Source organism: Camelus dromedarius, chromosome 6, assembly GCF_036321535.1.
Source record: "Camelus dromedarius isolate mCamDro1 chromosome 6, mCamDro1.pat, whole genome shotgun sequence".
Taxonomy (NCBI): Eukaryota; Metazoa; Chordata; class Mammalia; order Artiodactyla; family Camelidae; genus Camelus; species Camelus dromedarius.
Window position 1 is genome coordinate 1,563,172 of NC_087441.1, and position 16,180 is coordinate 1,579,351.

The following is a 16,180-nucleotide window of genomic DNA, read 5'->3' on the forward strand; positions in this document are numbered from 1 at the left end:
ACTATTAAACACCACTAAATTTTACAGAAGCAAACCTCAAAAATCAAAAGCAAAATAAAACAAATAAACCTCGGTATAAATCAGCAAGGGTATACAATCACATAGCCAGGAATCAATTATTTCACAAAAGGCTTAAAATGTCTTCTTTCATATTGTTGTTAACAATAGAATAATTTTTATTTTGATATTATAACTGTATATTATGAAGAAAAGCAAATAATTATGTTATTGTCCTCAGGAGGGAAGAACTGTATCATGAGAGAAAAGACACCCAGATTTACTAAAATCAAAGTAGTGAAAAAACCAAGTATTTCCTAAGCTCTGTCTACTAAACAGGCTTAGAAGCAAAGACTAATCAGTAAGAAGGAGCACTCTCAGCAACCAGACACTAAAGGAAAAGCAACAGGGGAATCCTGCTCCTGGGCTTATGTCCAGAAGGAACCCTACTTCAAAATGACACCTGCACCCCAGTGTTCATAGCAGCACTATTTACAACAGCCAAGACATGGAAGCAGCCTAAGTGTCCACCAGCAGATGACTGGATAAAGAAGAGGTGGTATATTTATACAATGGAATACTACTCAGCCACAAAAACCAACAACATAATGCCATTTGCAGCAACATGGATGTTGCTGGAGAATGTCATTCTAAGTGAAGTAAGACAGAAAGAAAAATACCATATGAGATCGCTCATAGGTGGAATCTAAAAAAAAACCACAAACATAAATACAAAACAGAAACAGACTTACAGACACAGAATACAGACTTGTGGTTGCCAAGGGGGTGGGGGTTGGGAATGGACAGACTGGGAGTTCAAAATGCAGAATAGATAAACAAGATTATACTGTATAGCACAGGGAAATAAATACAAGATCTTGTGGTAGCTCACAGAGAAAAAAAAATATGTGACAATGAATATATGTATGTTCATGTATAACTGAAAAATTGTGCTCTACACTGGAATTTGACACAACATTGTAAAATGACTACAACTCAATAAAAAATGTTAATAAATAAATAAATAAATAAATAAATAAATAAATAAATAAATAAATAAAATGGGTCTCTTGTAAAAAAAAAAAAAAAAAAGGAACAGGGTTCTTTATAGAGAAAGAGCCACTTCCTAGCCTGAGGCAGGAAAGGCGCAAGGCGAGCTGAGACACAGCGCCCCCGGGGATGCGCTCCAGGGCCCCTGGGCGCACCAAACCCCGCCGGCTCACAGCGACAATTCACGGATCAGCAGGGACTAAAACTGCAATCGATGGAAAAACACTGAGAAACTTCACATTCACGAGTTTATTAAAAAATTTTACAAACCACGCTCAACTGTGGATGATGCTAAAATAAGTATTTCTGTCCCATGGCCTCCCACCCAAGAACCTAACCCTGCGTCTGTATCTAGTCAAGGAATGGAGAAAACAGGAGGAAAAAATGGTAAACGTGAAAATCTACAAGACATTCACCCCAGGGTTTTAAAACAAACCAACGAATAAGCAAACTGAGAAAATAAAAGAGGGGAAAGGGCATTTTAGAGTGAAAGACACAGAAGATGTGTTAACCCACTGCAGTACTTAGGTTTTATCTGGATTCTGACTCAACTAAAGGAATTATCTGAGGCAATCAGGGAACCATGAACAGTGACCAGGTTTCTGAGGACATGTAAGGAAGCACTGTCAGCACTTTTGCATGTGATGAAGGTTTGGTTTATTTTTGTTTTTGCTTTTTAGGAATTGTTACCTTTTAGGAAAGTATATCAAAATACTTATGGATGAAATCATGAGAAAGCTGGGATTTGACTCAAAAGTAATTGTTTGGGACTGGCAGCAATATACGTAGAAGTAGAGATGAAACACTATTTGTCAATTACGGAAGCCTGGTAACAGGCACACGGGAAGCTCACTATATCTTTCTCTCTTCTTCTGAAATTTTCCAGAATTAAAAAAAAAAAAAAAGAGCCATATTGGGGGAAAGTATGTAACTAAACATACTTAAGGCAAAACTGATTTTGCACCAGACACACATGGTGCATGCTTGCCATTAACCGGCTGTCACCCGTTAATCTCACTTAAGCAAGGGCTCATTCGCAAATAGTAAGGAGCATTGACTAACACCCTCTACGACAAACGTAACAGAGAAAAACACTTCAAAGTTTGCACCTGAATCAGGCCGCCCATCTGAGCTCCGAAATTCTTGCATTCTCTTTTCCAGCTTTTGCTGCCGCCTCCGTTTCATAACCACCTCAGGATTAGAAATTGTTCGGGTAAAGCTAGTTTCAGGCATATCTTTGTAAACTTCAGCAGCCAGTCGAGAATTCTCACTGGAAAGGAAAAAAAGGCAGTAACAAGATTTTTTCAATTTTACATTAGAAATAGTTACCCTGTAATCATATAAAAATAAAAATGGCAGGTGTTATCTGGCCACACCTGTTCCCTGCATAATTCTGTCATGTACTACTTACCATGTGCTAATTACTATGGGTAAAGGATAAAGATTCAACACAAATACACTGAATAAGGAGAAATTTATAATTAAAATGTTATACTGAGTTTACAGAACTTACTATGTATTCATTAATAAAGCTAAAAGAAAGGTGTATAAATCATATATTCATTAATAAAGCTAAAAGAAAGGTGTATAAATCATATATTCATTAATAAAGCTAAAAGAAAGGTGTATAAATCATATATTTCAGTCATTTCTACCAGTTTTATCCTAAAATAGACTAAATGAGTGACACAACATTCCAACCACAAGAAACAAAGAATTAACATACTTTAGTTAAAAAAAAAAATCTTCAAATTACAGCAAATCTTAAAGAACTCAGCATGATTTTTTTTAAGAACTAAGATTTATCACCATTCACTTTCTTGAAGCTAAATTTTTAAAAGTAAAAAGCTCCAAAAGTTCCTGTGATGAGTCAACTGTAGAGTGATGAGATGAAAACTAAATATTTAAATAAGATTGACATACTTAACTAAATTTGATAAATGTATTAAAGATGTCATTTTTTTAGTCATAATTAAAAGTCAGTTAAGCTTCGAGTCAATCAAGTTGAACATAACTCATTTTAAGTAGCTCATTTTCTTAACACAAATAATTATCACCCTCTAAGCTAAATTAACAAGGTAAAGGGCAGCCTAAGTCTTCAACTTTCCTCTTCTTTGGTGTTTTTCATATGTGAGCAATATATTTATACAAGTCCCTTCTCCTGCATAAACACATGAGATAGAGCCTTACCCTGCACCACTGTGCTCCTAAGAGCCCACACGCATTACGCAGTCGGCACTGCCTCACAGATCGACTGCTAGGCCACTCTGATGCCACCCACACTGGGCTCAAGTACCACTCCAAAGCCAACATCATTCAGGATAAACGGTTAATGCCCTCAAGTCACCAGAGCACTGAGAATCAATCAGAAATGGAAAGACCTGCAGGTCACCGCAACAGAATATAGTTAAGAAACGTGTAGGAAGACATCCACCTGGCTGGTACAAAAAGCTGGATCTCACTACGACACAGCACAGAGACAGCCCACCGCCCTCTACACTGAGCTCTAAGGGGAGGGGAAGCGAGGGGGCTGGTGGGCTGCGGGGGACGTGGCCGGGGCAGCCTGGTGACACAAGCTCCCCACGCTGTCCCTGAGCCACTCTTCCAGGAGGCATTCAGATGAACCCTCAAAACTGTGAAAACAAGGAAGTCACTGGAGCATTATTTGTAACAGCAAAGGAAAACAAAGCCCTGTGAACTATCAGCACACGCACAACAAGGGCTGGCTGCGTGACTATGAAGTTACATGAAGAGTACTGCCTAGTCAGCTAAATTACTTAAAACACGTATTTTTCTGAAAACATGTATTTGTGAGTGTGTATATATATATTTATTTGAAATATATATGTAATTTCTATGGAAAACGTCATTTGATAAGTTCCAGTTTCACAAGACTGATTGTATTTGTTTAGAAACTCTACATGAAAGTAAGAACATGTTTGCACAGCAGAAACAAGCCACGGTTCTCTCTGGGCTCGTATGACAAGTAACTCCTTTTCCCTTTTTGACCAACCTGTGCACTCTGACTTTCTAAAACGAACGCCTGTGCCTTCAGCAACAGCAGAGCAGCACGCAGAATACTACGCAGTCAACCCCAAGGCAAGCAAGAGGCTGAGTCAGCACACGGCCCCTGCGTGAACTAACTGAGCTGGACGCTGACAAGGCCACCCTGAGACCAGACTCCCACTTACGGAGGGAAGGCCAGTTTCTTCTAACATCTCCTTCCTGTTACAATGAAGCACAATGGTTTCCTTATTCCCCTGGCTCGGAGGTCAGAAGCTCAGAGCCGTCTAGACAGAAAGGACACCTACGGTGGGCTGGTGCGACAGAAGAAGGAACGACAGGTGGGGCTGGAGTGGACCAGCGGGGCACTGAAACGCCAAGGGAACAGCAGCCTTTCTCACTGATCTGCCAACCTCTCATCGGGTGTCGAGGGCGAGTGAGGTGTGTAAGAAACCACTGCTGCCTTAAGGAATGAGAAGACAGAAGTGAAAGGCCAGGCAAAGGGTGCGGAGAACGCCGACATCACCTGTCTACTCAGAAAAAACAACAGCGCCGCCAGTCGCCTTACCTAAGGTCCGCAGGCTCAGTGGACGGGTACCGTCAGCAACAAACCTCGCCCAGTAGGACCCCCTAGCAGCTCTCAACACAGCAGAGCCAGAGCACACCCAAATGGACTGCTGTTCATCCTTCTCGTAACTTCTCTGGTAATCCCGTGAAGCCTGTCGCGTTAAAAGACCCTTTGGCTTACAAAACAAAGAGGAGTATTTCCAGAATCAACTTACATGTCATCCCCATGGAAAGGTCTATCGTCTTTATCAGACGCCTGCCTCATTGCCTCCTTTTCTCTCTTCTTTTTTTCCTTCTTTTCTTTCTTTGAGAGAGTTCTCTTGAAGTTCTGGATAACCCCTTCTTTTTCTTGCTTCTCAGGTCCGTTACTCTGAGCCTTCTGATGGAAGGAACATTAGCGTTATGCCGGCCACACACAGAACCGCGCACCGCCATCCCAGGCGGAGCTACCTGCACCTCACGTGCTACAGGCAAAACAAAGCCCTGGCAGGGAAAGGGCCGGGGCGACGGAAATGTGCTGTCTCGATGGGCCGACAGTCACGGGAGTGTATTTACCAAAACTTAACCATACATTCCAGATCTCATTTCACTGGGTGTACATTTTACCTCAGACCAAGACTAATAAGCAAGGGAGGAAACAAACCAAAAAACCCAAACCCAGTAAGAGAACCAGGGTGTGAATCACCAAATCTGATTTTTAATAAACAAAAATCCAAGTAATTTACATAAAGTATCTTAAAGGAACCAATGAAAATATGGAAACAACTAAATGTTTGAATCATTATCTACTTTATAGACATTTTCTTTAACTTTAAAAGAAATGTTCAGAGTAGCCCTAATAACTTGGCTTTTATGAAGCAAAGTTCTAAGTATTGTGCTTGTACAAAAACTTCCGATTTCTTTTGCAGATCTTGCTTATTCATTAGCTTACTCTTGACTTAGAATATTGCCTGCTAGCAGATGACACAGAGACAAATTACTTTTTATATAACTAAGTAGGCTGCCTGGTAAAGAATTCAGAAAAATAAGAGATTATTGGGAACAAAAACTGCCTTCCACTTTACAAGCTGGCATGTCCACTTCCACTGCTGGCTACTGCAGCCTCACCCAGACCCTGAGAAGAGGTCTAACGCACACCAAGGAGGAACTGCCCATGAAAGGGCACGTCAGCTGAAATCATGTTGCAGAAACAAATAAAACGTGGACAGAAAAAAAAAAAAAAAGCTACCCATTCTCATCTCATGTATTTGCTGCAAAGGCAACAAGGCCCTGGAGCACAGTGACAAGAACACAGTTTGTGCGTCTGAGACTCCTCAACACGGGACACTCACATCACACAAACAGCAGAGAACGGCTGCCAAGACCAAAGAATGGCAGTTTTCCTCCAATCTGTTGGGGAAAAAAATTAAATAGAAGATTTTTCTCAAGATATTCTTAACCTCTGAACCTCTGCATCTGCTATCCCTCATCAATACTGGATTCCAGAGTAAGATGTCACTTGATTTAACACAGAATTATAGTTAATTTTAAAATTATATCAATATTTCCTAGTACTTCACATAAAAAAACAGTAGCATAGGAATTCCAGACATCCTGCTACCTGAGAAAGCGTTAGACTCACTGTCACATCACCCAAAGAAACTCAAGAAAGTTTACTAATTTCTGACGTTACACATATAATATGAAAAAGGTATTAAATATGCCTTAAGTTGTATCTGAGAGTTTGCACACAAATAAGTTATTGAAGTTTTTTTGTCCTTTTCAATTCTTATTAAAACATATTTTGACTTTTATAATTTATAAAAAAACTGAAGCTGATTACCTGACCATTAAGTCTCTTAGTAACAGAAGTTTACGTAACACTTTGAAAAAGGAAGGAGCAATATTTGGGCTTATTTGATGAAAGAGGGGAGGAAGCAGGGAGAAGCTGGGCTCCTTTAAATTCCTTTGTGGGTGGAGGGCAGAAGAACAGTCTGGGAGGGAAGCACTGGGAATAAGCACCCTTGATGGCAGCCAGACCCCTAGACCCGGGCAGCCAGACCCATGACAGAGCAGTCAAACCCCCAGACCTGGGACGGGGCAGCCAGACCCCTGGACCCGGGACAGGGCAATCAGACCCCTGGACCCAGGATGGGGCAGTGAGACCCCTGGACCCGGGACTGGGCAGTCAGACCCCTGGACCCGGGACTGGGCAGTCAGACCCCTAGACCCGAGATGGCAGCCAGATCCACCTTGGGGGGCGCAGCGTCATTCTCATTCTTCAGAACGAATCTGCCCTCGCGATCATCCTTATTCCAATTCAGCTGCACGACTAGGGGTTTCTCATCTATATCTAATCTTCTTTCTTCTTCAAAACATGAAAAGAAAAAAAAAATGAAGACATGGTTATTTAATGGCACTAACCAATACAACATTCTGATATACATTTCATTTTACAGACAAAAAATACCTTACTACCTCGATTACTTACCAATAGACCAAAATGTAACTTAAAATGTTAAGTGAGAGTTTCAATAATTAATTGGGTATTTTGGCGCTACTTTATGTAAATTACTAGCCACTGACCAGGGACAACTTCCCGACAACTTCAGAATCTAGCCAGGAAAATAAGAGAAACGCACGTGGACTAGAAATATTCGCAGGCCTTGCTGTATGTCTGTTTCCGTAAATCAGATTCTCACACACAGCTGGAAAATAAGGAAACTGCTACTCTCACACAGACACTCCACTGACTCACGAGCCTCTTCCCACACTGACGGCCATGGCGAAGGCTGCCCTCATCAGTCTGGGAGGTGATGATGGCACTCTTCCTCCTACCTCCACCCCTCCGATCCTGGTCCCCAAAACACCACAGCCCCTCCGGACGGAGAAGCATCGTCCCCTTTTCTTTGCCGAGATAACGTGCTAAGTTCAGGGTCTACTTCCTACCTTGCTAGAAACCTAACAAGCCTCCCCCCGACCAGGAGCAAGGCCCACTGAGGGCCCCGCCCCGCCTGACCACCCGCTCGGGGCTGGAGCTGGCGGAGACCACCCCGCTAAGCTACACGGGACGAGCTAAAACGAGCGCTGCGGGACAGGAGGCGCAATGCCCGAGGGAGAGTCGCTGTGCCAAGTACAGAGCGAGAGTCAACAGCACACACTTAAAAGACAGAGACTTACAGAGGCTTTTAGTAAATACTGTATGTAATCAGTCATGTTAATTATCAGAAGCAGAAATTACAAATTCTTAATTATTATTAACAACTGAAAATATGAGACGAGAGTAATAAATTAGAGACCCAATCAGGAAGTTTGACATTCCTGCTACAAACCAAAATCACCAAGCTGTTCACGTTGCAGAATCTGCACTACATCAAAATCCCTCACGGCGTATTTTTTAGAGAACTCATATTAAGAACAATTAAGTCTAAATATTGAAAGAAACACAAAAACAAGGGAGAGAGAGCCTAAACTACTGAGCGCAAACGCGGTCCGGCCCTGCTGCAGCTTCATGACCCCAGGGGTCCTCTGCCCTCCCGCTCGCACGCCAGGTCTAATAGCAGAACCCCTCTCTTTTCCCGGGTGATCTCCCACGCGGACTTCTGACGCGGGAAAAGGTAGAGCGTGGCATTCCGGCGGAGCTGGGCCAGCGCTGGCCCGCACCCCAGCTGAGGCGCCAGCGGCCCCTCAGGAGCACTTTCAAGGAGTACTTTCAGGATGAGCTGCACCTGCCGACGCTGCGGGAGCCGCTGGTCCCCGAGCACCATCCCTTCTGCTGGCGCCACACTGGTGTCCAACTGGGTTTTCCAGGGTGCTGTGAAAACAAGCACTGCCCGCAAACCAGTGTGGACAGGAAAGGGGGGCGCCGCCTCCAGGAGCTGGGCAGGGCCCACCAGGGAGGGACTGAGAGTAAGAGTGGGATGACATTTTCGGTTTCCCTCTCGTTCCATGTGCATTATTTTTCCAAAATCCACCAAGTTGTCAGAGCACAAATACCAACTTGTCTGAATCTAACCACTCAATACAATGAACTGTTAGGTATTTCCTTTGGCCTCAGATGCCACTAAAAAGTCACTGACACACGGAGGGCTCTGTGACCTGAGAAGACAGATCCTGACCCGCCTGCTCCGCCCGAGGCGCGGGGGCCCACCGCTCTGAGTAGGAGGTGCAGGAGGGCGCCAGGCTGCCCCGCGGTCACACGGGTGGGAGAGACACTTCCTTGCACGCACCTTCCTTGCGCTTTTACCCCCTTACAAGTAACATAATTTACTTTTTAATGAAAAACAAATCTAGCAAACAAAATTTAAAGAAAAAATGTTCTCTTAAAAATCAGTATACATATGTTCATATACAACTGAAGCATTATGCTGCACACCAGTAACTGACACAACACTGTAAACTGACTGTATGTCAATAAAAACATATACGCAAAAAAAATCACTCATTCCATTCTTCACCTCTCTAGTTCTAATCGTAGATAGTATTCCAAAGAGTCCACATAATGGTATTCAAATAACCCAGTAGTGCAGACAGAAAAGGGCTGAAAGCAAGAAATATTTTCTTCCTCTCTGTAAACTATTTACAAAGACTCTAAGGTAAACAGAGAGCTCAACCTCAGAAAAACCATCCAAAAATTGAGCCCACCCTCTGTTGTCAAATTTACGCTGGGTATTGTTTATGTAGTTGATACCAGCATAACCTTAAAAGAGTAATAAACAAATATAGCCCACCTTATATACTACTGGGGAAAAAAAAATTTAGTGATACCTGAATTTCACACATTGCAAAAAAAATTTAGCCCAATTTCAAACGTACAAAGAAAGAAAGCTGTATTTCTGAAGTTAAGAAAAATAATGTTCATGTAAGTTTTGTGGGTGAAATTTAAACACGTGTTCAAATTGGGTTTGTGTTATATATAATGCTTTATTTGCTGCATCAACTGAGATTTGTTGTTTTTTTCTTTTACAGGTGACAGTATTCCCAAAGCACTCATAAAAATTTTTATAAATTTCTACATTTCTAATCAGTCCAACTTAAATTGCTATTTGACACATAGGATGTTTTCAGAAATTTCAAACCTTAAAACAAGGAGAAATTAAAAACTACATAAAAGAATTTCTTCAAGATGCCCTAATTCATCCCAAAGAAAAACATTACTGCTCCACATTACAAAAATTTTACAGCAAGATTGATGACTCACACTCATAAAATACTGGGTTACAATTACTTGTAGTATTACAATCTATACATAAGAGTTACATGAAACATTTCTCCAAAATCAAGCAGCGCCCTGTACCACCAGTGTCTGTGGCAGCCGGGCCTGCCGGACCACTTTAACTAGGACTGTCGTGCTACTCACCCCTGGAGAAATAAGCATACGTAAAGCTGATGTATTCATTCTCACACCGTAAGTGCCAGGAACTCAGAACGTTTCGCGGACATAGAAAAGCTCTGCCAACCTGTTAAGTGTCCCCCCGGCCCCTGCAGAGGGAGCAGAGGAGGTGGGCAGAGCGGCAGGGCCCCTGCGCACGTGGCCGTGGACCCACCCCGACGAGCCCCGCGTGCGCACTGACCTCCGCTGACGTGCACTTCGTAGAGGGAGTACTTGGGAGACGACAGCATCCGCATATCGGGTCGGAACTTCTCCGCGAGCGTCTCGATCACATCTTGAGTGGTGGCGGTACTGGAGACCCGGATGCACTTTGTTGCAAAGTTCCCAGCAGCTTTATCTTGAAAATAAAACCTCATCACTCCATGGAACTCCAAATCCTAAAAGGAAAACAAACCAACATATTTTTGGAAAAACGACATCTCAAAAAGGTGTCTTCAGAGTCAGTCACACAACTTGGGACACGTTATTTACAATTCCTCTCTGCCTCACTTGTCTCAAGTACAAGGCAGTGGCACGGGGACCCCACGTCGACACAGCAACACCCACGCTGAGCCCTCAGCAAGTGCCGGGCGCCGGACACGCACCGTCTTATGATGTCTTTATAGCAGCCCAGTCAGGCAGACGCCGCTATTAAATCCTATTCTCAAGATCTGGTCATTAAAACTCACAAAGTTTGAGTATCTTCCTCAAGCAGCAAATCCAGAATTAAAACCCAGATCCATGGAACTTCGAAGTCCATGTCTACCTGACCCTGAGGTCCTGTCCAGTCCTGAGATTATAAAGCCTAAATGAAGAGACTGCTCTAAAAGCAGAGGGGAAATGCGGGTCCCAACCCCACCATGGCTGTAAACAAATGGAGACTCTAAACTTCTGCAGGATTATAAACTAATTTCCAGCATGAACTACTTGCCCCAAATCAACAGACACAATATAGGTTTTTCTTAAACCCTTACTTCTAGAGAAAAATATAATGGAATGCCAACCAAAGACTACTCTGCTTCAAGGGTGGCTGAAGCCCACGCGACTATGAGATGCTCCTTACCGTGGTTTCCTTTTTTCTTTTTAATCAACGGAAACAGTTTATTTGGATGACACTCTCGTGAGTTATCAGGCCCTTTGCTATAATAATCGTAAGACTCAGGGTCATACCCCAGGAAACTAGTTCCTGCTTGGTGGGTTTCACGTTATGTGGGGATGCTAGAGGGGTGAGGGCCAGAGTTCCCGTGCACCCCAAGGTGCGGCTCCCAGCAGAAGTCTGGTTCCCCTTAGAGTCGGAGTCCTCCTCAACTCTCCCCTTTCTCTCCCTCTGCACCGAGTACATCCAGCCCTTCCACCTCCGAAATACACCCAGAATCCATCCCAAACCTAATTAAAACCAAGTCAGCTAAGCCACTCCTCGCGTCGTCTTCGCAACAGCTTTCCTTCTCAGATGGCAAGTCTCCTTGAGGCTCAGAGACCCCCGCAGGCGCGCCCTCCCCCACTCCCCAGTCCACGCGCCCATCCCCCGTTGAACGTGTGATCCAACACTCACCTACCTATGTGAAGGAAAGTAAGGAAAATGGGGTATCAGAACGAGGTTGGCTGTATAACCATATGAAAGGTGGACCGGAAAACGAGACTGCGTTTCAGGGACGTTTCTGGCCCGGAGCCCTTCCACGGGCCCCAGCCCCGACCGCGGCCCCGGGAAAAGACAGGGAGGAGCGCAAGTGTTAGGAGATCACAGGACGACGGGGGCCCAGTGGGTTAGCAAACCAGGGCTACATCAGCAGGAGGCCTCTGCGTCTGCCCGGGTCCACCAGCAAAGCTAGGCCGACAGACACCCTTTTTAAGTCAATCTCTCCATCTCCACGTAGTCGGCAGCCCTGACAGCGTTGGCAGTGCCGGTGCAGCTGTACGCAAGGCCTGGTGAGGGCAGGGACAGCTGGGGACTCCTGCGGCTGCCACTGCGGGTTCACTCCCCGCCCCCCACCGCGCCGCCCACAGGCTCCTGAGACGGCACTTGGGAACACAAAGCTCAGTCTGGAAGTGAGGTCGCATCCGTTCAGGGTTTTATCCCGGGATTCCGATCCTCGCACGCTGCCGCCCTGAAGCCACCGTCACACACTCGACGGTCTTCTCCAAAGGCTCATCCTGGTACCTCTACAAATCCACCCCCATCCTACTCAACCACCCCGCTAACAGAGTGGCTTTCCGTCCTTTGTGATGGGAATAAAACCGCTGGCTGTACCTATATCCTGAAAGGCACAGCAGTGCCAGCTTCTCTGAGGATCATCAGTAAGTAATCCAAACCAGCAGATGTTAAAGACACAGACGCAGCACCTGGGAGGGCCGGCCGCTCGACAAGCACACCAGGGAAAGAATCAGAGATGGACTGACAGGCGGGCCGGGAGAGGAGACGCCTTTGTCCTTCATCGTCCGCGCGAAAATCCTGCCCTTTCTAGGTAAAAAGGAACCTGCAAGCGTCAAATCCCCATTATTAATGTGGCTCAGCTATTGATCTTACATAAAACCTGGAGCTAAACGGAAAAAAAAAAAAGAGTAATAAACCCAAGGGTAGAGATATCGCGCTCCCAGCGAGCAGCGCGCTCCCGCCTCCAGGGAAGCGGTCGTGCTTCTATCGCAATTCTCCAGGTTCCCCCAAGCCCAGATAGAGGTGTCTATAAAAGCCACCTCTGGTTTTATTCCATTTGCACTAAGCACTAGTGAGTAACTATTAGTTTAGTTTTCTTGGTTCCTGTGGCAGCACACAGGAGCGTCTGGGCACAGCTGTTATTAGCACAGTTCCTTAATACTTTAGTACATTAGCATCCTCTACAGTGATTCAGCTCATCTTGCCTGGTGTAAGTCCACAGAACTTTATCAAACCTGAGAAGACTGATAAAAGTAACTTCCTGACCCTAAAAGCTGGACATGGAGTGACCAAACTAACACAATCATAAATGTAGCTAACGTGTAGAAGGGCCAGCACGTGCAGGCAAGGAGCGCTCAGCACCTGACCCCCAGGGCAGGTGCTACCATCACCCCACTGTACGGGGCAAGAGAAGGAAGGGCCAGAGAGGTCAAGCACAGTAGCCATGGTCACAGGGCCACCAAGAAGCTTGTCACTCCACCGTCTAAACAGAGTCTGACACTCATGCCTCCTTTTCTTCACGACAGGTACAAGGGGACTCCTGAGGAAACTATGGATGGATGAATAAGAGAGAGAAACAGAGGTTCAGAGGGGTCCCTGGCCCCGAAAGCACCACATTCAGACGCCGGCAGTCCAAAGCTCGGATGAGGGGGTCCCCATGCACCCCGCCCGGCCACCTCGCCCACCGCCGTCCGCAGGGGACCGGGGCACCCGGGGCACACAGGACACAAGGGCGCTGGCACCTCCGAGCGAGTTACTGAACATCACACAAGCTCACATTCCCTCAATTATAAAAGGAAAACAATGAGCTTGTTCTGAGGAGGAAACAGCCTGCACACAGGCAAGCACTCGCTTCAGTCTCGCCGCTGACCACAGCCTTTCTGGGATGAGGACCTTCCACTCCTTAGTCCAGGGCCTCCCTCAGCCTCCAACATAATGCTTCACACACAGACATAAAAACAAGTTTGAGTCAAAACTTCCAATAACAATATCTGATTCCTGTGCTGTCTGTTCTCACCTGATAAGAACTCCGAAAAACACTTTAAATTTGTAATAAACAGCATGAGGCCTCAATGGCAGCGCTGCTGTTCTGACAATGCTGCAGCCAACACAGCTGTAATCTTACAAGGACAAGTGTTTCCGTACAAAAGATTCCTCCCTCCTCCGTGCTGGTTATGCGTATCACCCATAACCACCTCCAATCGCTTTAACCACAGCCGTTTAATCAAAAGGGACGGGAAACACAACACTTGATTCCTCTCCTTAATGTTACTTTTCCTGACAGGCAGCAACTGTCTTCCTCTCCTAAAGGTGTGCATCTACCCTGAGAAACATGCTCACTAAGGATCATTACCTCGAAGTGGAACACTACTTGGGGTGCTGAAACACTGAAACAAAATTATGTTAATGTTTATCAGAAAGAACACAACAGACAAAAACAAGACAGCTACGGGATGAAATTACACACTGAAGAGTCAACGCGAGGAACAAAGAATTAAAGACGGAGGCTTTCTTTTAAATATTTCATTAATATCTCATTAATTAATGAAACTGATCATCAATCAGCCTTCTTACCCCAACTAGTAAAGACCCACCAGGACAACCCCAAATCTCCCTTCGCTCAAGCTAGTCAGAACCATTTGCTCAAGGCTCACACGCGTCAACCACGCTCGGTTTGCTTTCCTCTCACCCAGCGCAGCACCTCCTTCAAATCCGTTTCCCAGCCTGCAGCGAGAAAATGCAGACTTCAAACAGGTAACCCCACTCCAGCTCCCACGGAGGACACAGCAGCTGACAGGACCTACCACTTTATCACAAACACAATCTAGTCTTGACACTAGTGCCTCCAAAACAGGTGCAAAATGTTAAGAAAAAATACAGCTGCGCCTTCAAAACACACACATTACTTGTACGTGAAACAATGACCTGGACAACAGCCATGAGACTCTGTTTTTTAGAGACAGCGATGACGCCTGAATGTTAACAGGTTACAGAATGCAAGAAATACCTGAGTATGGGTTGCTAAAATCTTACTTATATGAACACTGTTTTTTAAACTTGTATAAACTGTTTCTTTTAACTATTTTTAAACCAGTACTTCAAGCATCCTTTCTAAAACTATATGCGTTTCATTAGCTAAAACTTTTATAAGACAAGCATTTCTGAAAGGTTGAAAGAAGTAACTGTAAAACACCTTCAACACTTCCTCCCATGGCGCTCAGTTCTGTTCCGTCGTCTGCAGAAAGGACCAGCGATGGTTTGGCCGGGGCACCAGGTCTGTGTCGTGGAGACCAGCACCCAGGCACACCTCGTTCTCTTGTGCTCACAGATACCGTGTTTTTCACAAAGTGAATGTTTGTGGCCACCCTGAGCTGTCACGTAACAGACAGTTAGCATTTTTTAGCAATGAAGTATTTTTTTAATGAAGGTATGTACGCTGTTCTCTCAGACATAATCTACTGCACACTTCGTAGACTACAGTATAGTGTGAACACGACTTGCACCAGGAAACCTGCACACCTGCTTGCCTGGCTTTACCGCAGCGGTCCAGAACCGAACCGCTGTACCTCAGAGGTGGCCAGTCCAGTCACTTGACAGCAACTACTCTCTGACCCAGCAATCCGCATCCAGGAAGAGTTTACTCTATACCTACACCTGTGTGTTTGGTCTTTATAATAAAACGATCCCATTAAACCTTTTTTGTCTGAAAATAAAGGCCTAATCTCTAGCTTCACAGTGTGCACCTGTCGGATGTGAGCCAACTACTATGCTTCTAACATCCTGATGTTACTGAAGCTGAGAAAGACCAGGTGCGCTGACATTGGGACACTCATCTTTCAGGGGAAGAGCAGAAGTTTTCTGGACTAAAACACTGATCTGAAACACAGACACTGTGCACAGAGAACACAGGCAGATCTCCCCTCTTATGAAGTCTGACAAAAAACCACCCAGTATCCAATCATCTAACCATTTTAAATAAAACAGTTCTCTGCCAGAAAACAGGCTGCTGTGAAAACCAACGGGCCAACGTGTCCCCAGTGCCTCAGCCGCGCCTGCAGACAGCCCACTGCCACTCCCAGCGGCGGGACCTGTGAGGCGCGCTCTGCACCCCCAGGCAAGTTACGTCTGTGCTTCGCCGTGACTCCAGTGGAGTTAGAAACCCCCCCACCCGAGTCAGCACTACAGGGGGATGGAGAAGTGAACGATTTCCCCACAGTGCTCTTAAATTGTGATCTCTACTTGTGAACAGCTACCACACATCCATACACGGGGGAAGTAAAGATGATGAATTAAAGAGTACGTTACAGCCACATGACAGAAGAGCAGTCATCACATTTGTGATTAAAGATTATGTCTCTATTTCTGCTGTAGCCTTTAAATGCTGCCTTGTACAAATGCAGAGTACAAATGGAAGCACACATAGCCCTGAAAGCTGCCCACCCAGTCCAGGGCCGAGACACAGCGGGGCAGTGGCCACAGACCCTTCGGTAGTCCGGTGAAGTCTACACGACGGTTCTCAGGATGAAAGGTTTAAATGCACAAAGTAAAACACGAAGGATCAC

At 45.1% G+C, this 16,180-nt stretch overlaps 1 protein-coding gene across 21 annotated transcripts in view; it reads right to left on the reverse strand.

The window, feature by feature from the left end:
• Positions 1-16,180, reverse strand: part of AFDN (afadin, adherens junction formation factor) — a 122,896-nt gene that overhangs the window by 82,127 nt on the left and 24,589 nt on the right. For 13 of the 21 annotated variants that reach the window (XM_064486461.1, XM_064486455.1, XM_064486454.1 and 10 more), the window contains exons 2-5: positions 10,170-10,365; positions 6,849-6,964; positions 4,833-4,996; positions 2,157-2,317 (exon numbers count right to left, since the gene is read on the reverse strand). In XM_064486461.1, coding sequence (XP_064342531.1) covers positions 2,157-2,317; positions 4,833-4,996; positions 6,849-6,964; positions 10,170-10,365 — 637 coding nt within the window. The remainder of the gene's footprint in view (positions 1-2,156; positions 2,318-4,832; positions 4,997-6,848; positions 6,965-10,169; positions 10,366-16,180) is intronic. The other 8 variants (XM_064486462.1, XM_064486465.1, XM_064486464.1 and 5 more) reach the window with 3 other exon arrangements.